Raw genomic sequence first — 13,484 nt, 5'->3', positions numbered from 1 at the left:
GTGTAGTACAAATGTTCAGATATTTGTTTATGCACAACAATAGGCAGTAACAACAATTAAGATACGGCAACATGGTCAATAACCTATAGAATTGGCGGATTATTGTTTATTTTTACTTGTCGACTTTCGATTTTATTAGAATTTGAACTTTTCTATCCAAATAAATCACAAAAATTCACGTCAATTTTTGTAACTAATAAATAAAAATATTTAACTTTAAACTCTTTATTTAAAATTTATGGATATTTCAAAATAACATTACTTTTCGACAACTATTTATTTTACAAGTACTATACTTTACAACTATACTTTATCAAGAAAATTAAAAAAATATTTTACATAACTTTTAGAGCTCCACACATATACAATTGAACAAACACATATAAAATTTTTTCAATTAAAAATTGTAAACAGAAATGGCATTCGACAGCATTAGACACGGTGTTGCCACATGTCACGTCAAGACTAATAATTTTAAATTTTCTTAATAAAGGACAAGAATGACAAATTTGCTATCTAGTTTTCGTGTTATGTTTTTCGTTGATAAAATCAAACTTATTTCATTAAGTACTGACAATTCATAGTAAGTAAATTCGCTGACTTCTACATGTTCCCCATAGTCCCCATGTAAATATGTTAAAGAAAAAATTATTTGATCCTCAAAGTCAAAGTTCTAAACTCACTTGCCCACCTACTCCATCTAACGTTCAACAAACCGCGCTTCTCGATCTCTCCCTGATTAACTGCCCGTCTGGAGAGGTTTCCAAATACTTCTCCAACACTGAGCAATCGCCCTTAACAATGCAGTCCTTTACAAAACAGATCCTTGATGTTCAAAGAAACCTCAGCAATCGCCTCAATCAGCATAATTTTCTCAAACCTCCTGTTCAGTATGTTTATAACCCCCTGGACTATGCTAAAGTCCCTAATGAACTCTATTTTTCCAAATATTGTCAGTCACCTAAAAAGCTGCTTTTTGTGGGCATGAACCCAGGTCCCTTTGGGATGTGTCAAACTGGAGTTCCATTTGGAGACACTAGTCGAGTTAGAGAGTGGCTTCAAATTAAAGGGGAGGTATCCAAACCTCCCAATGAGTGCCCATTTAGGCCTATCCAAGGCTTTAACTGTATTCGCAAAGAACAGAGTGGGGACAGATTTTGGAAGTTTTGGGAGAGTCAGTGTGGGACAGCTGAGAATTTTTTTAAAAATGCTTTTGTTTACAATTACTGCCCTTTAGCTTTTATGGACAAGCAGGGGCGTAATGTCACTCCTGCTGATTTAAAGGTACTGACCTGATTGATGTTTCATTTCCCTGCAGTTGTGATATTTTTGTTGCAGGAATGTAAGGAACTTGAGAGTATCTGTGATGAATACTATTCAGAGATAATCAATCTTATGGAACCCAATTTCATAATTGCGATAGGAAGGTACATTGAGAAGCGCACATATCTTCTTTTCAAAAGGACAGGCAATAAGATCCCAATCTTGTGTATGCCTCACCCAAGTCCACGTACCATTAACAACCAAAATTGGCCTGCAAAGGCCCTGCAGTTTATTGACAATAACAATCTTAAAAAATACTTTGAATTGGAGTAAATATGAGTATGAGTACTAGTAACAGTTCTGTGATAAACTTAAGTGAACAAGAACAGTTTTTCATGGCAAAAGCATTTGAATTTGCAAAACAAGCTCTAGCCCATAAAGAAGTACCAGTGGGATGCATTTTTGTGTACCAAAATACAATTTTGGCAGTGGGTTGCAATGAGGTAAATGAAACTAAAAACGCCACTCGTCATGCCGAGATTATTTGTATTGACCAAGTTGTAACCTATTGCAAAAATCATAATTTAAGTTTCAAGGAAGTTTTTCAGGAAATTGATGTTTATGTTACAGTAGAACCGTGCATTATGTGTGCGGCGGCTCTGTATCAATTAGATATTAGGAGTCTTGTTTTTGGGTGCAGAAATGATAGATTTGGAGGAAGTACTGTGTTTGATGTTAGTAAAGTTTTAAAGCCTCAAACTCAGGTTAAAGGAGGTTATAAAGCTGATGAAGCAATGGAATTGCTCAAGGAGTTTTATAAGGGCCAAAATCCTAATGCTCCTCCTTCTAAAGTTAATGCTAAGAATACTTGTTGAGTTTCATTTTTGTGTAATATTTTAAGTTTTAGTTTATAGGGTTTTCTATGTGACTGAAAATAAACTATTCTTAAACATAATTTTATTGTAAATTTCTGTGACTACATGTTATAACCTTATGGAGCTTAATCGGATTTCTTATAGCTTCTGAGGTTGACTAGTACATAACTTGGGACTGCCAAAAGTCCTAAAGTGATTAAAACGCCGTGAGCAACCTTCTCAGCAAAGGAGACTCTTACAGTAGGTGGTCCTGAGATCACAGACATATTCCGACTTTGCTGAGCGAGCCTCTGGACGAATTTGGAACTAGTGGCGCCGAACATTCTAAAAGTTGGTAATGTTTAGATATAGGGGCGCAGCCTCCGATGGGAGTCTTGAGTGGGTGTTGAAGCAGGGAACTACATGACATGGGATGCAATCGTTAGGGGATTCTTTCAGTTAGTTATTGGTAACGGAATGCATGGAAATACTTACTTTTTTTGATAAGTTAACTGGCTGTTAGATAATCAAGACGCCAAGTAAGGGCTTATAAAATTTAATTCGCAGATGTCAAAATTATGTCATATTAAAGCATGTCACAAACTTCCATTGTATTAAGCCAGAAATTGGTGATACGGCAACGTTGCAAGAGAAACGTCCGTTCTTTTTTTTATTGCAGTTCCCACTTTTCCGAGGAAAGCGCAAACTTAAAATAGTTGGAAACTAAAATTAGGAAAAAAAAGAACTTTTTTTTAGGTCAGTTAAATAATACCATTAAACTTTCGATTGAAGCTTAAGAATAAAAGCAGCTTTCTATTTTCTTCAGCTAAGGTGTGAAACTATGAGTTCATTTCACATCGACTAATACAAACATTGGCGTTGTCACAAAACATATTCATGCAACCTGCCACACTAAAATTAAGGAAGTTCAATCCTGCACTTTCAGATAATTAACTCTCTGATATTCTGGGAAAAAAGACAATTGAACCCCTTGGCATGTTGCCACATTGCTTAACACTTCAGTTTTTCATTTATTCGGGTAACTTCGTATTTCTTAAGCCGTCACGATTGAAAATCGCGCGAAAACTAAAACACCAACATAAGATTTGAGGTTATAATTTAGTTTCAGTTTTCCTCCTTGAAAAAAATTAGAAATTTTCTATTAAACGTCTCAAAATAATTCAATTTTAATGATTCTTTAATGATAAGATAATTTTGCTATAAAACTCCACTAATGGTGCTACCAAACACCGGCAAATTCCGGCAGGAACGGCCGGAGAAATCGGAGCAACGTCAGGTTGCGGACTCAGGGCCAGTGCTTCGGTAAGTATAGTCAAATCATTCCATAGAGGTTTTAACAGCAATTGTGCTTAAAAATAGAGAAGAAAGCTCGGAATATCGATTAAAACAAACCATAGAAAACGACTCCATTGACTCTAAATATGGCTTTGAGAAAATCAAAAGCAACTCTGAAAGAACTGGATTTCTTTTAAACATGCATTCCGTAAGTTGGTTAAAAACTCGTAGGCACAATTATATAATCTTGACTTTAGTCTGAAATCCTTGATGAGGATAAAAGACTGTGTGCAGCAGTGGACTTTTATTTTATGGAAGAAGATGGCACTCGTTTTAAAGTATCCTACCCCTTTATGCCCTATTTTTATGTCCTCACTAAAAGAGAACTTATTCAGGAAGTCATTCAATATTTATCCAAAAAATATACAGGGATTTTCGGGAAAATTGAGACAGTCACTAAAGAGGATTTAGACTTGGTAATAAGGATGCTTAATTTGTTTTTAAAGTTTATTATAGTGCCTTCCAGCCCAATCACTTAAAAGGACTAAAACAAAGATACATTAAACTTTCATTTTACAACCAAACTGATTTGGTTAAAGTTAGGAAAGAGCTTTTGAGGGAGGCCAGGAGAAATAAGGCCCGATTAAAGGAGAACTCTTATTACACTGAAATGTTGGCCACTCACTTAACAGACAATAGAAGTGAGACTGTGGCTGGCAAGATTACTACTGACCAAATGGAGAATATCTTAGATATCAGGTAAGATTTTGAATATTTAATGATTTCAAATATGAACAGTCATCTGCAAAAGAGAGTATGATGTCCCCTACCATGTGAGGGTCTCCATAGACGTGAAAATATTCTGTGGGTCTTGGTATTCAATTAAAATAAAGGGCCCTACTGATGTTCCACAAATAACCTTGAGAACAGACATAATAGAACGTCCTGAACCCATAGTTTTGGCTTTTGATATAGAGACTACAAAACTACCTTTGAAATTCCCAGATGCAGCTACTGATCAAATTATGATGATTTCTTATATGATTGATGGGCAAGGTGATTTTGAAAATTTATTAAAATTAAAAGAGTTCTATTGGGACTGTCCACTGCAGGTTATTTAATTACAAATCGAGAGATTCTCTCTGCAGACATTGAAAACTTTGAGTACACTCCAAAACCCGAGTTTGAGGGAAAGTTTACAATTTTCAATGAGCCAAACGAAATGCACCTGATCCAGCGTTTTTTTGATCACATAATGGATATCAGACCCCACATTTTCGTCACATATAACGGGGATTTTTTCGATTGGCCCTTTGTAGAGGCACGTGCCGCAGCTTACGATTTAGGTAAAAAGTACCTTTTTAAAAAGCACATAAATAAATTTTTTTTTAAGATATGAAGCAGCAAATCGGGTTTTCTCGCAATCGCGAAGGAGTGTTTATCTGTCGTCCTGCAATACACATGGACTGCTTGTGCTGGGTAAAACGAGACTCTTATTTGCCGGTGGGATCTCAGAACTTGAAAGCTGTAGCCAAGGCAAAGTTGCGCTATGACCCAGTAGAGCTGGATCCTGAGGAAATGTGTCCTTTAGCTGCGTCAAACCCTCAAATTTTATCCAACTACTCAGTCTCAGATGCAGTCGCCACGTACTATTTATACATGCAATATGTTCACCCTTTCATCTTTGCTTTATGCACTATAATTCCTTGCGAGCCTGACGAGGTGCTGCGCAAGGGCTCAGGCACTTTATGTGAAGCCCTGCTCATGGTAGAAGCTTTCTATGCAAACATTATTTTCCCCAATAAACAGGAAACGATTCTCAATAAGTTAACTCATGATGGGCACGTGTTGCATCAAGAGACTTATGTGGGGGGGCATGTGGAGGCTCTAGAGAGTGGGGTGTTTAGAGCTGATATTCCTTGTAGATTCAGGTGAGAGGCAAATACTAATTTTCTTAGGAAAAAAACTTGCATTTATGCAGGATTGTGCCTGAGGCTGTGGATACTTTGATTATGCAGGTTTCCAAAACTTTGGAACATGCTATAGTGGTTGAGGAGGGAGTGCCAATGGAGGCTGTAACGAACCTAGAGGAGTTGACCAATGATATCAAAGCTAAGCTCACAGCTATGAAGGTATGGATGAATATTCCTAGTACATTTCTGATATTGTAAAGAATAAAATCCTTTGAAGTTTTAACAGCAAATTATAGTGAACAATGATGGAAATAATGGGCCTGTGGACTTGAGTGAAAATGTGTGTAATGGCTTGCTTTTTTGTTTTGTCTCCTTTCAGTGTATTCACTCTTTCTAATTTAATCTTGTTATTGAGCTTTAAGACTCTTTTTAGGTGTTTGTAGTTGTGTATTTGGGGTTTACAACTTCAACTACAGCGTACAATTTATATTTTCTGTATAATTTCTGGAGCTTTTACCATAAATAAATCATTAAAAATTCCCTTATAACAGGAACAACCCTTGAGACTGGAACGCCCCCTAATCTATCATTTGGATGTGGGGGCGATGTACCCCAACATAATTCTCACTAATCGTCTGCAGCCTTGCGCGATAGTTGACGAGACCGTCTGCGCATCCTGTGATTACAACTGCCCTAATGCGACTTGTAAGCGCAGCATGGCCTGGATGATGCGAGAAGAGTTCTGTAGGTATTTTTGCCTTTGAGGAACCTGTAGCTTAAAGATTGTTCCAGTGCCGGCAAAACGTGGTGAATACGAGAGAATTCAACAGCAACTAGAGATGGAGAAATTTCCCCCGGCTCAGCCGGGAGGCCCGCAAAGGGCTTTTCATCAATTGAACCCACTAGAGCAGGCCGATGTCGAGAAAAAGAGATTGGAGGTTTGGCTCTTTTAAAGTTAGTTAAGTGAATGTTTTGGAAGATTTGTTTTAGATTTATTGCCGCAAAGTCTACAAAAAGTTAAAAGTAACTCGGATGGGAGAAAACACTACTACAATATGTCAAAAAGAGAACTCTTTTTATGTGGACACTGTACGCGCCTTTCGAGACCGAAGGTGATACCCTTTATTGAATGTATTTTTTGTCCACTGATACTTTTACAGATATGAGTATAAAAGTCTTTCAAAAAAGGCCAGACAGGCCGTTGGGGAAGCGATCAAAGGCGGAGACGCCTCGGATATCAAATCGGCTAAAAACCGAGAGATTTTATATGACTCCCTGCAGCTTGCACATAAGTGCATTCTCAACTCATTCTACGGATACGTCATGCGCAAGGGGGCACGATGGTACAGCATGGAAATGGCCGGCATTGTTTGTTTCACTGGAGCCAACATCATTATGAAGGCTCGAGAGATCATAGAACAAGTGAGAATTTATTAAAACAAAAAAGCTAGATTTTACGTTTTTCGTAGGTTGGAAGACCTCTAGAATTGGATACCGATGGAATTTGGTGCATCTTGCCTGCATCTTTCCCTGAGAACTTCACAGTTCTCACATCCCAGGAGAAGAAAAAGAAATTCGTCATTTCCTATCCGAATACCATATTGAACGCCATGGTATGTTGAAAACGTTCTAAAAGTCACACATTAAGCGACCTGTATAGGTTAAAGAACACTTCACCAATCATCAATACCACGAGTTAGTTAACACTGAAACTCTGGAGTATAAAATTCGAAGTGAAAACTCAATATTCTTTGAAGTAGACGGGCCTTATAAGGCCATGGTATTGCCGGCCAGCAAGGAAGAGGGCAAAAAGCTGAAAAAGAGATACGCAGTGTTCAATTTTGACGGCTCCCTCGCTGAGCTCAAAGGGTATATCACCCAAAACGCTTACTCCTAACCCTCTTAACGTTATAAAACGTTTCAGTTTCGAAGTTAAGCGTCGAGGGGAGCTACAACTGATCAAAAATTTTCAATCTTCGGTATTCGAAGCCTTCCTCAAAGGAGATACTTTGGAGTCCTGCTACGCAGCTGTGGCCCAAGTAGCCGATTATTGGTTAGATGTGTTATTTTCACATGGCAAAAACATGCCCGATTCTGAACTGTTTGATTTAATTTCGGAGAATCGCTCAATGTCCAAGAAATTGGAGGAATATGGGGCTCAGAAAAGTACATCCATTAGTACAGCCCGTCGGTTGGCCGAGTTTCTTGGCGATCAAATGGTCAAAGATGCCGGATTGTCCTGCCGTTATGTAATATCGAAGAAACCCGCTGGGGCACCCGTGACAGAAAGGTGGGAGAAAATTTCCCATTTTTGGAAGGTTGTAATTTTTAGTGGTTACGAAGCTACGTCTATATAAACGCTAAACATACCAAACTAACCTTCAGAACGTGCATTTTAGGGCGATTCCTTTGGCTATTTTCCAAGCCGAGGAAGCCATCCAGAAGCACTACTTAAGAAAGTGGCTCAAAGATACTTCATTAAACGAGATTGACATCAGGGATGTTTTAGACTGGAGCTACTATATCGAGCGATTAGGTGGGGCGATTCAAAAGATTATTACCATACCAGCGGCCATGCAGGGGGTAGGAATAAATTGAAAACTTATTTAATTAATGTCAGTAATCGATAATTAGGTTCCAAATCCGGTGCCCCGAGTCAGACATCCCGATTGGCTGCATAAAAAGATTTTAGAGAAAAACGATACATACAAACAGAGAAGGATTACAGATATGTTTTCGAAAGAGGCACCAAAGTGGACGGATAAAGAGAAAAACGAAGAAAACGTTGTAGGTGAGAACAAGTAGAAATTAATCAAATAAAACTAAATAAAAAGGTCCGTTGTGTTATCTCACTGCCTACTCACCTAATGTACCAGGGTAGATTTAGAAGTTTTTCCGTTGTTGGCGCTTGCCTGTTCAATTTGATCGGTTGTACAAGAACAACGTTTGTAGGCTAAAGTTTTTAGTATCGCCCCATTTTTCATTTTTAAAACCAATTTTTTAGCAGAGCTTCTCGAAGAGCCTCCATTTAAATCGAAGCGTGTAGTTATTATAGCACCCCCGTAGTGTACGGGAAGCGCCATTTTGTCATTTTAAGGCCTTGTTCGTATTTCGGCAACGAGGGTTTGAGTGTCACATAGGAGGAACAAATTTCAATTTTGCAAGTTTAAATAAGTTAATCATAAGCTTAGAGTTAGGAAATTTAAACGTTTTCGCAAGTTTTCCATTCGCACACACATTGTTCCCACTTATTGAATCAAACTAAACTACCAGCTGATATGGAAGATTTCGGCCACTCAAAGGACCAATCACCGACATTCAAAAAGCCCATCGGCTATGTTGCTAAGAGAAAACGTGGGAAAGACAAAGAAAGCCAATTTACCGAAGAAGAACTGGACAAAACCTGGAGAGAAGTCCTTGGAAACCCGCCTCAGTGGGGCGACACCAAGGTTTAATCCTGCCATATACCAAAAAACTACTTTAACTCATTTATTTTTTGTAGGAGTCTAGGGAAACCTGGATAATGTTCCAAAAGCGCAAATGGCTGTTTCAGGCTTTACAAAAGAATATTGGAAATCGCAACAAAAAGAAGAAAACTAAAGGAAGTTTGGCTGTTTTAAGATCTTCAGCGCCCGGGACTTTGGGTACTTTTCTGCAGAAAACTCAAAGGACGCTGTTGACAACGCCCTGGCAAGTGTTGCAAATTTGCCATACCAACACCCCTGGGGTGTTCAAATTATGGGCTTTAGTTGATTGCGAATTATACTCAGTAAAATTACACATTTCTCGAGTTTACTACGCCAATTTGAAGACGGAAAAGGCAGTGGAGGAGTGCTGTTTGTTCCGGAAAGTCAATAGGACCTTACCGAGGGCCAGGCACGTGTATCATTTATACCGGTACTCGATACCTGAAGAAATGTTTCAAGATAACCGAGAGTATGTATTGATTGCGAGGATTAAAAAAGATATTTAATATTACGGAATTGCAGAGAATTGCTGCAATCCGCTATGTCAGACCCGGCAGTAGAGGGCGTTTATGAGACCAAAACATCCCTCCTTTTCAGAGCTTTAATATCCACTAGTTGCGTGGTTAAAGTCTCCAGAGGAGTAACCAGTCTGGATACGTTCACTCTCGAGGAACTAGACACGGTTTCATTGCACCGGCAGCCATATTTAGTCAAAGATTCTTTAAAACACTTATTTTTTTATCATCACAGGTACGTAGCAGTGCTATAAAGTTTGAATTCGGCACATTTTTTTTAGACATCCATCAAAACCTCAGCACATGTTTGGCCTATTCCTGACTCCCTTGAAAAAGGGGCTGGTGATTGTGGTCGATACGGTGAGGACGAATTTGATGCCGAATATGGTGAATTTGTACATAGCGGAACGCAATGGAAAGTAAGTCTGATTAGATTTTGTTTTGACTTCAGATTATTAGGTTTTAATCCTCAATTTGATATTGGTATTTTTATTACTATTTAAACTATGGAAACACCAAAACTTGACTTTCTAAAAAGACGTTGATTAAATGCGCATCTATCATAATGTTCAAATCAAAAATATAATTGTGGAAAGTTTTTTGGGCTCGAATTGAAACCGTAAAATTTAGGATTTTATCGGGAATCAAAAGATTTTCACCTGTTTAACTAAATTATTGCACGTTAATGTTGACACACCCTGTAGAAAAGAGAAGCTCAGTGAAGGTCTACTACCTCCCGAAGGGATTCAGTTTGAGGTGCGCGTCGAGACTGATTTGAAACAAGTTTACAAGCTCCTCAACAAAGCTCTACAGATGTATAAAGAGGAGAAGAAAGGCCCCACACTTTTAGCAATTCAGAGCACCATGGACGTTCCGAGTTTGCAGAATTTCGTGAGCACTTTCGGGGATTTCCCACAAACGCAAATATTTGTTAGGGTAAATTTCGCAAGCTAATAAAATAACATAACGCCATAACGAATTAAAATAGGACGAGGACGATTTGTACAACGTAATGGATTGGCAAAAACTTGGAGCTAAAGCCCTGATTCGCCACTATCTCAACAGTGAATCTGCCCTAGATATTATGATCGAGCATAGCCGTTACTTCCACATACCCGTGGGAAACCTGCCGGAGGATACCGCCATTTTCGGGGCGGACCTCTTCTTTGCTCGGCACTTAATTCGAGCCAATCACGTGCTTTGGTGTTCGACCTATGATAAGCCTGATTTGGGCGGCAGCGAGGAAACAGATACTAGGTACTGGTAGATTGATTTTTCAATTGATTCACAACATGTCGTTTTATTAGGCTTTTAGCAGATAGTCAAGAAGGCTCCAGCGAAGTATGTAATACCCCCGGATGGTATTCGTCGGTGTGTGTGGAGCTGGACATTGACAGCTTAGCAATTAATACGTTGCTGCAGTCGCACCACGTGACGGATATCGAGGGCACCAGCAGCACTACCAGTTTTGACGTGAACCAAACTTCTTCAATCGACGAGATGCTCTCCGGGAATGCCAATGCGGTATACAATGAGGCGGCACGGTGCGTTGAAGCATTCAAAGTGCTGAGAGTGATGGCAACAACATGGATGCGCGATATTTCCCTCCACGATAACGTCTATGCCGACTTTCAAGTCGTACACTTTTATAGGCAAAAAACTCATTTATTCTTTTAATTACACCTCTAACGTTAATACTTGTAGATGGCTGAGATCATCCAAATCTCTCCTCTACGAACCCGCACTACTTAAAACCCTGCAAACTCTAATGAAGAAACTTTTTCTGCAATTAGTGGCAGAATTTAAACGTTTGGGCTGTATCATTGTCTACGCCAATTTTAACAAAATCGTCGTTTGCACCAAGAAAAATTACGTTGCAGACGGATTGGCCAGTGTTGAGTTTGTCGTCAACTCCATTCGAAACAAAGAACTATTCCACTCCGTTGAAATTAGTTACAAGTAACTTCCAACAAAACTCAACTCCCTCGTAGAGAAAAATAATATATTGCAGGCGCTGCTGGGAATATCTAGTGTGGTTAGACCCGGCAAATTATGCGGGAGTAGTGGGAAAACCTCCTGAACAAGAGGACACTGAAGAAGAGGAGATTACAGAGGAGGAGGAGCCTATACTGGACTGTCATTGGAATTTAATAGAGCAGCTGCCAGAAAGAGCAGACTGCAGACGCAGCTTCGAAGCAGTGGTGGCCGGCTACATTTACGCCATCTATACCAAACTGAGGCAAAACAAAACAGTGAAAATGCCCGCAGTACTTAGTCAGCCCTCCTTCGGCTTGGCCGTGCACGACGAAGTAATCGAGTATGCCAAAGAACTACTCAGTGGAGAAATTAGTCAAAACTTATTTAAGTATATTACCAATAACTACTGTTAATATTACTTTATAATTCTTTGATTGTTATTAGGATGACAGAACGTGTGCACAGTGTAGTAAAACCATCCCCAGATGGCACTAGTGCTGCTCTCGGCTTTGTTAAATCGATCTGTCATGTATTAGGTTTAGACCCGGCAGTGTCGGAGGTCGTCAACAATTTAAAAAGCAACTTACTGAGACTGATTGGAATTGGGGAATTCTCGTCAAAAGCTGTATGGTCAGACACTACAGTGTCTTATATGGTACCTCAGATTATTTGCGGCAAATGCAATCACTGCAGGGATATCGGCAAGTTTCCCATGAGAAGATGTTTTCAATTTCTAATTTGTAGAACTTAGATTTAGGCAGAGATCCCTATAGAAGAGAACACTCCTGGCATTGTCCCAACTGCGAGGCTGCTTATAAAAGTGCAGAAATCGAGAGTTTGCTTTTAGACACAGTTTCCAGGAAATTTTTGGCTTATAATTTGCAGGACTTACAATGCAAGAGATGCGCGCAAGTATGCATAGATTTAATGGTAAAAAAAAAAACGTTTCAATAACGATGATTTTTGTAGATTAAAATGGAGAATTTGATCAAACACTGTCAGTGTGCCTCAGACTTTCGATGTCTGCTCTCTAAGAAGGATTTAGTCAAGCTTTTGGAGACGTTTTTGGAGTTGGGAAGAAGGTTCTCTATGCCAGCTTTAGCCGAAACGGTAGAACGTATTTTAACTTTAGTTTAAAAACATTATTTGTAAAGAATAAATTTTGTTTATGAAATTAAACAATTTTGTGGTAAACACTACAAGGAAGAATTTCATTCTAAACATGGGGATCTGTATTTGACGGACCGAGAAAAGTAAGTGGGATTGCGAAAACATCCACTATAATGTTTAGAATAATACAAGGTGCCGCGAGAAAACCAAGCGTTTTTATAACGAATAGTACTCCACCGTTTATAAGGAAGGGTGGTGCCTCAATAGCCATTTCATTCTTTGGCTCATAAAATTTGATTATTATTATCTTCCAGTCGTCACTATGGAGCTGTCGCGGACATTAGAACAACACATACCAGATATAATTTTCTGCTCGTGATCATATAAGACTATGTTTTCAATTATGCTGTTATAAGAAAGAAATAAATTATATATCAAAAACTAATGATTCTATGATTATTTCAAAAACACTTGATTCCCATACCCTACCTTGTATTAAAATCGCATAGTTTGAATTTAAAGTTTTTAAACCTCAAGTTGAAATTCAAAATATATTTTAGTGGCGAAAATATCATTTCTTATTCCCGAGAGAAGAGCACACATTGTGCTTTTGAAAGTACACAATTACATATGTATATAGTATTATTTTTCCTGCTATGCAAATGGCGTTTTAGTGAATGCATGCAAAAGGCAATTAAGCGATTGGCAAGTGCGAGGGAGATGGGCTACCGTTTCTCTTTTCATTGTCAACGAGGAACTAGCTTCGTTGACTTGCAAGCACTACGCTTTAATCCGAGGACAGATTCAGGTTTACGTGATTTTGGAGATCGCAAATTACGCACATACATGGAAATTTGAATGCATTCTTACAAAACAAATTTCATGATGAATTTTAATTTAGCCTTACCTCTACTAACACCACCGTTTCGTCCTCCAATTAAGACGTATTGTTTGTGAGTTAATGACAGTAGCCTGTCTCCCTCGCACTTAACAATCACCTAATTGCCTTTTGTGTGCATTCACTAAAACTCCACATGCATAACAGCAAAAGAGTATTGTATGTATATGCACCAAAAAAAAATAAAAGAA

The 13,484-nt window shown here is 38.6% G+C and overlaps 3 protein-coding genes across 3 annotated transcripts; all 3 read left to right on the top strand.

Annotated features, from left to right (window-relative positions):
- Positions 1-511: 511 nt before the first annotated feature.
- Smug (Single-strand-selective monofunctional uracil-DNA glycosylase) lies at positions 512-1,667 on the top strand. Its single transcript, XM_066291024.1, has 2 exons — positions 512-1,284; positions 1,339-1,667. The coding sequence occupies exons 1-2, from the start codon at positions 634-636 to the stop codon at positions 1,594-1,596; spliced, it is 909 nt and encodes a 302-aa protein (XP_066147121.1). The 5' UTR covers positions 512-633; the 3' UTR covers positions 1,597-1,667.
- On the top strand, positions 1,599-2,322 carry LOC136344000 (tRNA-specific adenosine deaminase 2). The gene has a single exon (XM_066291035.1). The coding sequence runs from the start codon at positions 1,599-1,601 to the stop codon at positions 2,136-2,138; it is 540 nt and encodes a 179-aa protein (XP_066147132.1). The 3' UTR covers positions 2,139-2,322.
- A 592-nt stretch (positions 2,323-2,914) lies between these two features.
- On the top strand, positions 2,915-12,871 carry DNApol-epsilon255 (DNA polymerase epsilon catalytic subunit 1). Its single transcript, XM_066291012.1, has 29 exons — positions 2,915-3,440; positions 3,498-3,621; positions 3,671-3,889; positions 3,940-4,172; positions 4,225-4,469; positions 4,526-4,759; positions 4,807-5,344; positions 5,395-5,545; positions 5,878-6,070; positions 6,119-6,264; positions 6,317-6,438; positions 6,487-6,748; positions 6,796-6,939; positions 6,987-7,195; positions 7,251-7,616; positions 7,726-7,909; positions 7,961-8,117; positions 8,600-8,775; positions 8,829-9,262; positions 9,316-9,543; positions 9,590-9,727; positions 10,013-10,244; positions 10,297-10,565; positions 10,616-10,960; positions 11,013-11,267; positions 11,320-11,673; positions 11,730-11,986; positions 12,037-12,197; positions 12,255-12,871. Exons 1-29 carry the CDS (start codon positions 3,352-3,354, stop codon positions 12,420-12,422), a joined length of 6,633 nt encoding a protein of 2,210 aa, XP_066147109.1. The 5' UTR covers positions 2,915-3,351; the 3' UTR covers positions 12,423-12,871.
- Positions 12,872-13,484: the final 613 nt, after the last annotated feature.

The sequence above is a fragment of the Euwallacea fornicatus genome, chromosome 1 (genome assembly GCF_040115645.1).
Source record: "Euwallacea fornicatus isolate EFF26 chromosome 1, ASM4011564v1, whole genome shotgun sequence".
NCBI classification, from domain to species: Eukaryota; Metazoa; Arthropoda; class Insecta; order Coleoptera; family Curculionidae; genus Euwallacea; species Euwallacea fornicatus.
Note: the sequence above shows the minus strand (reverse complement) of the source record. Positions and strands in the feature narration are given on the sequence as shown.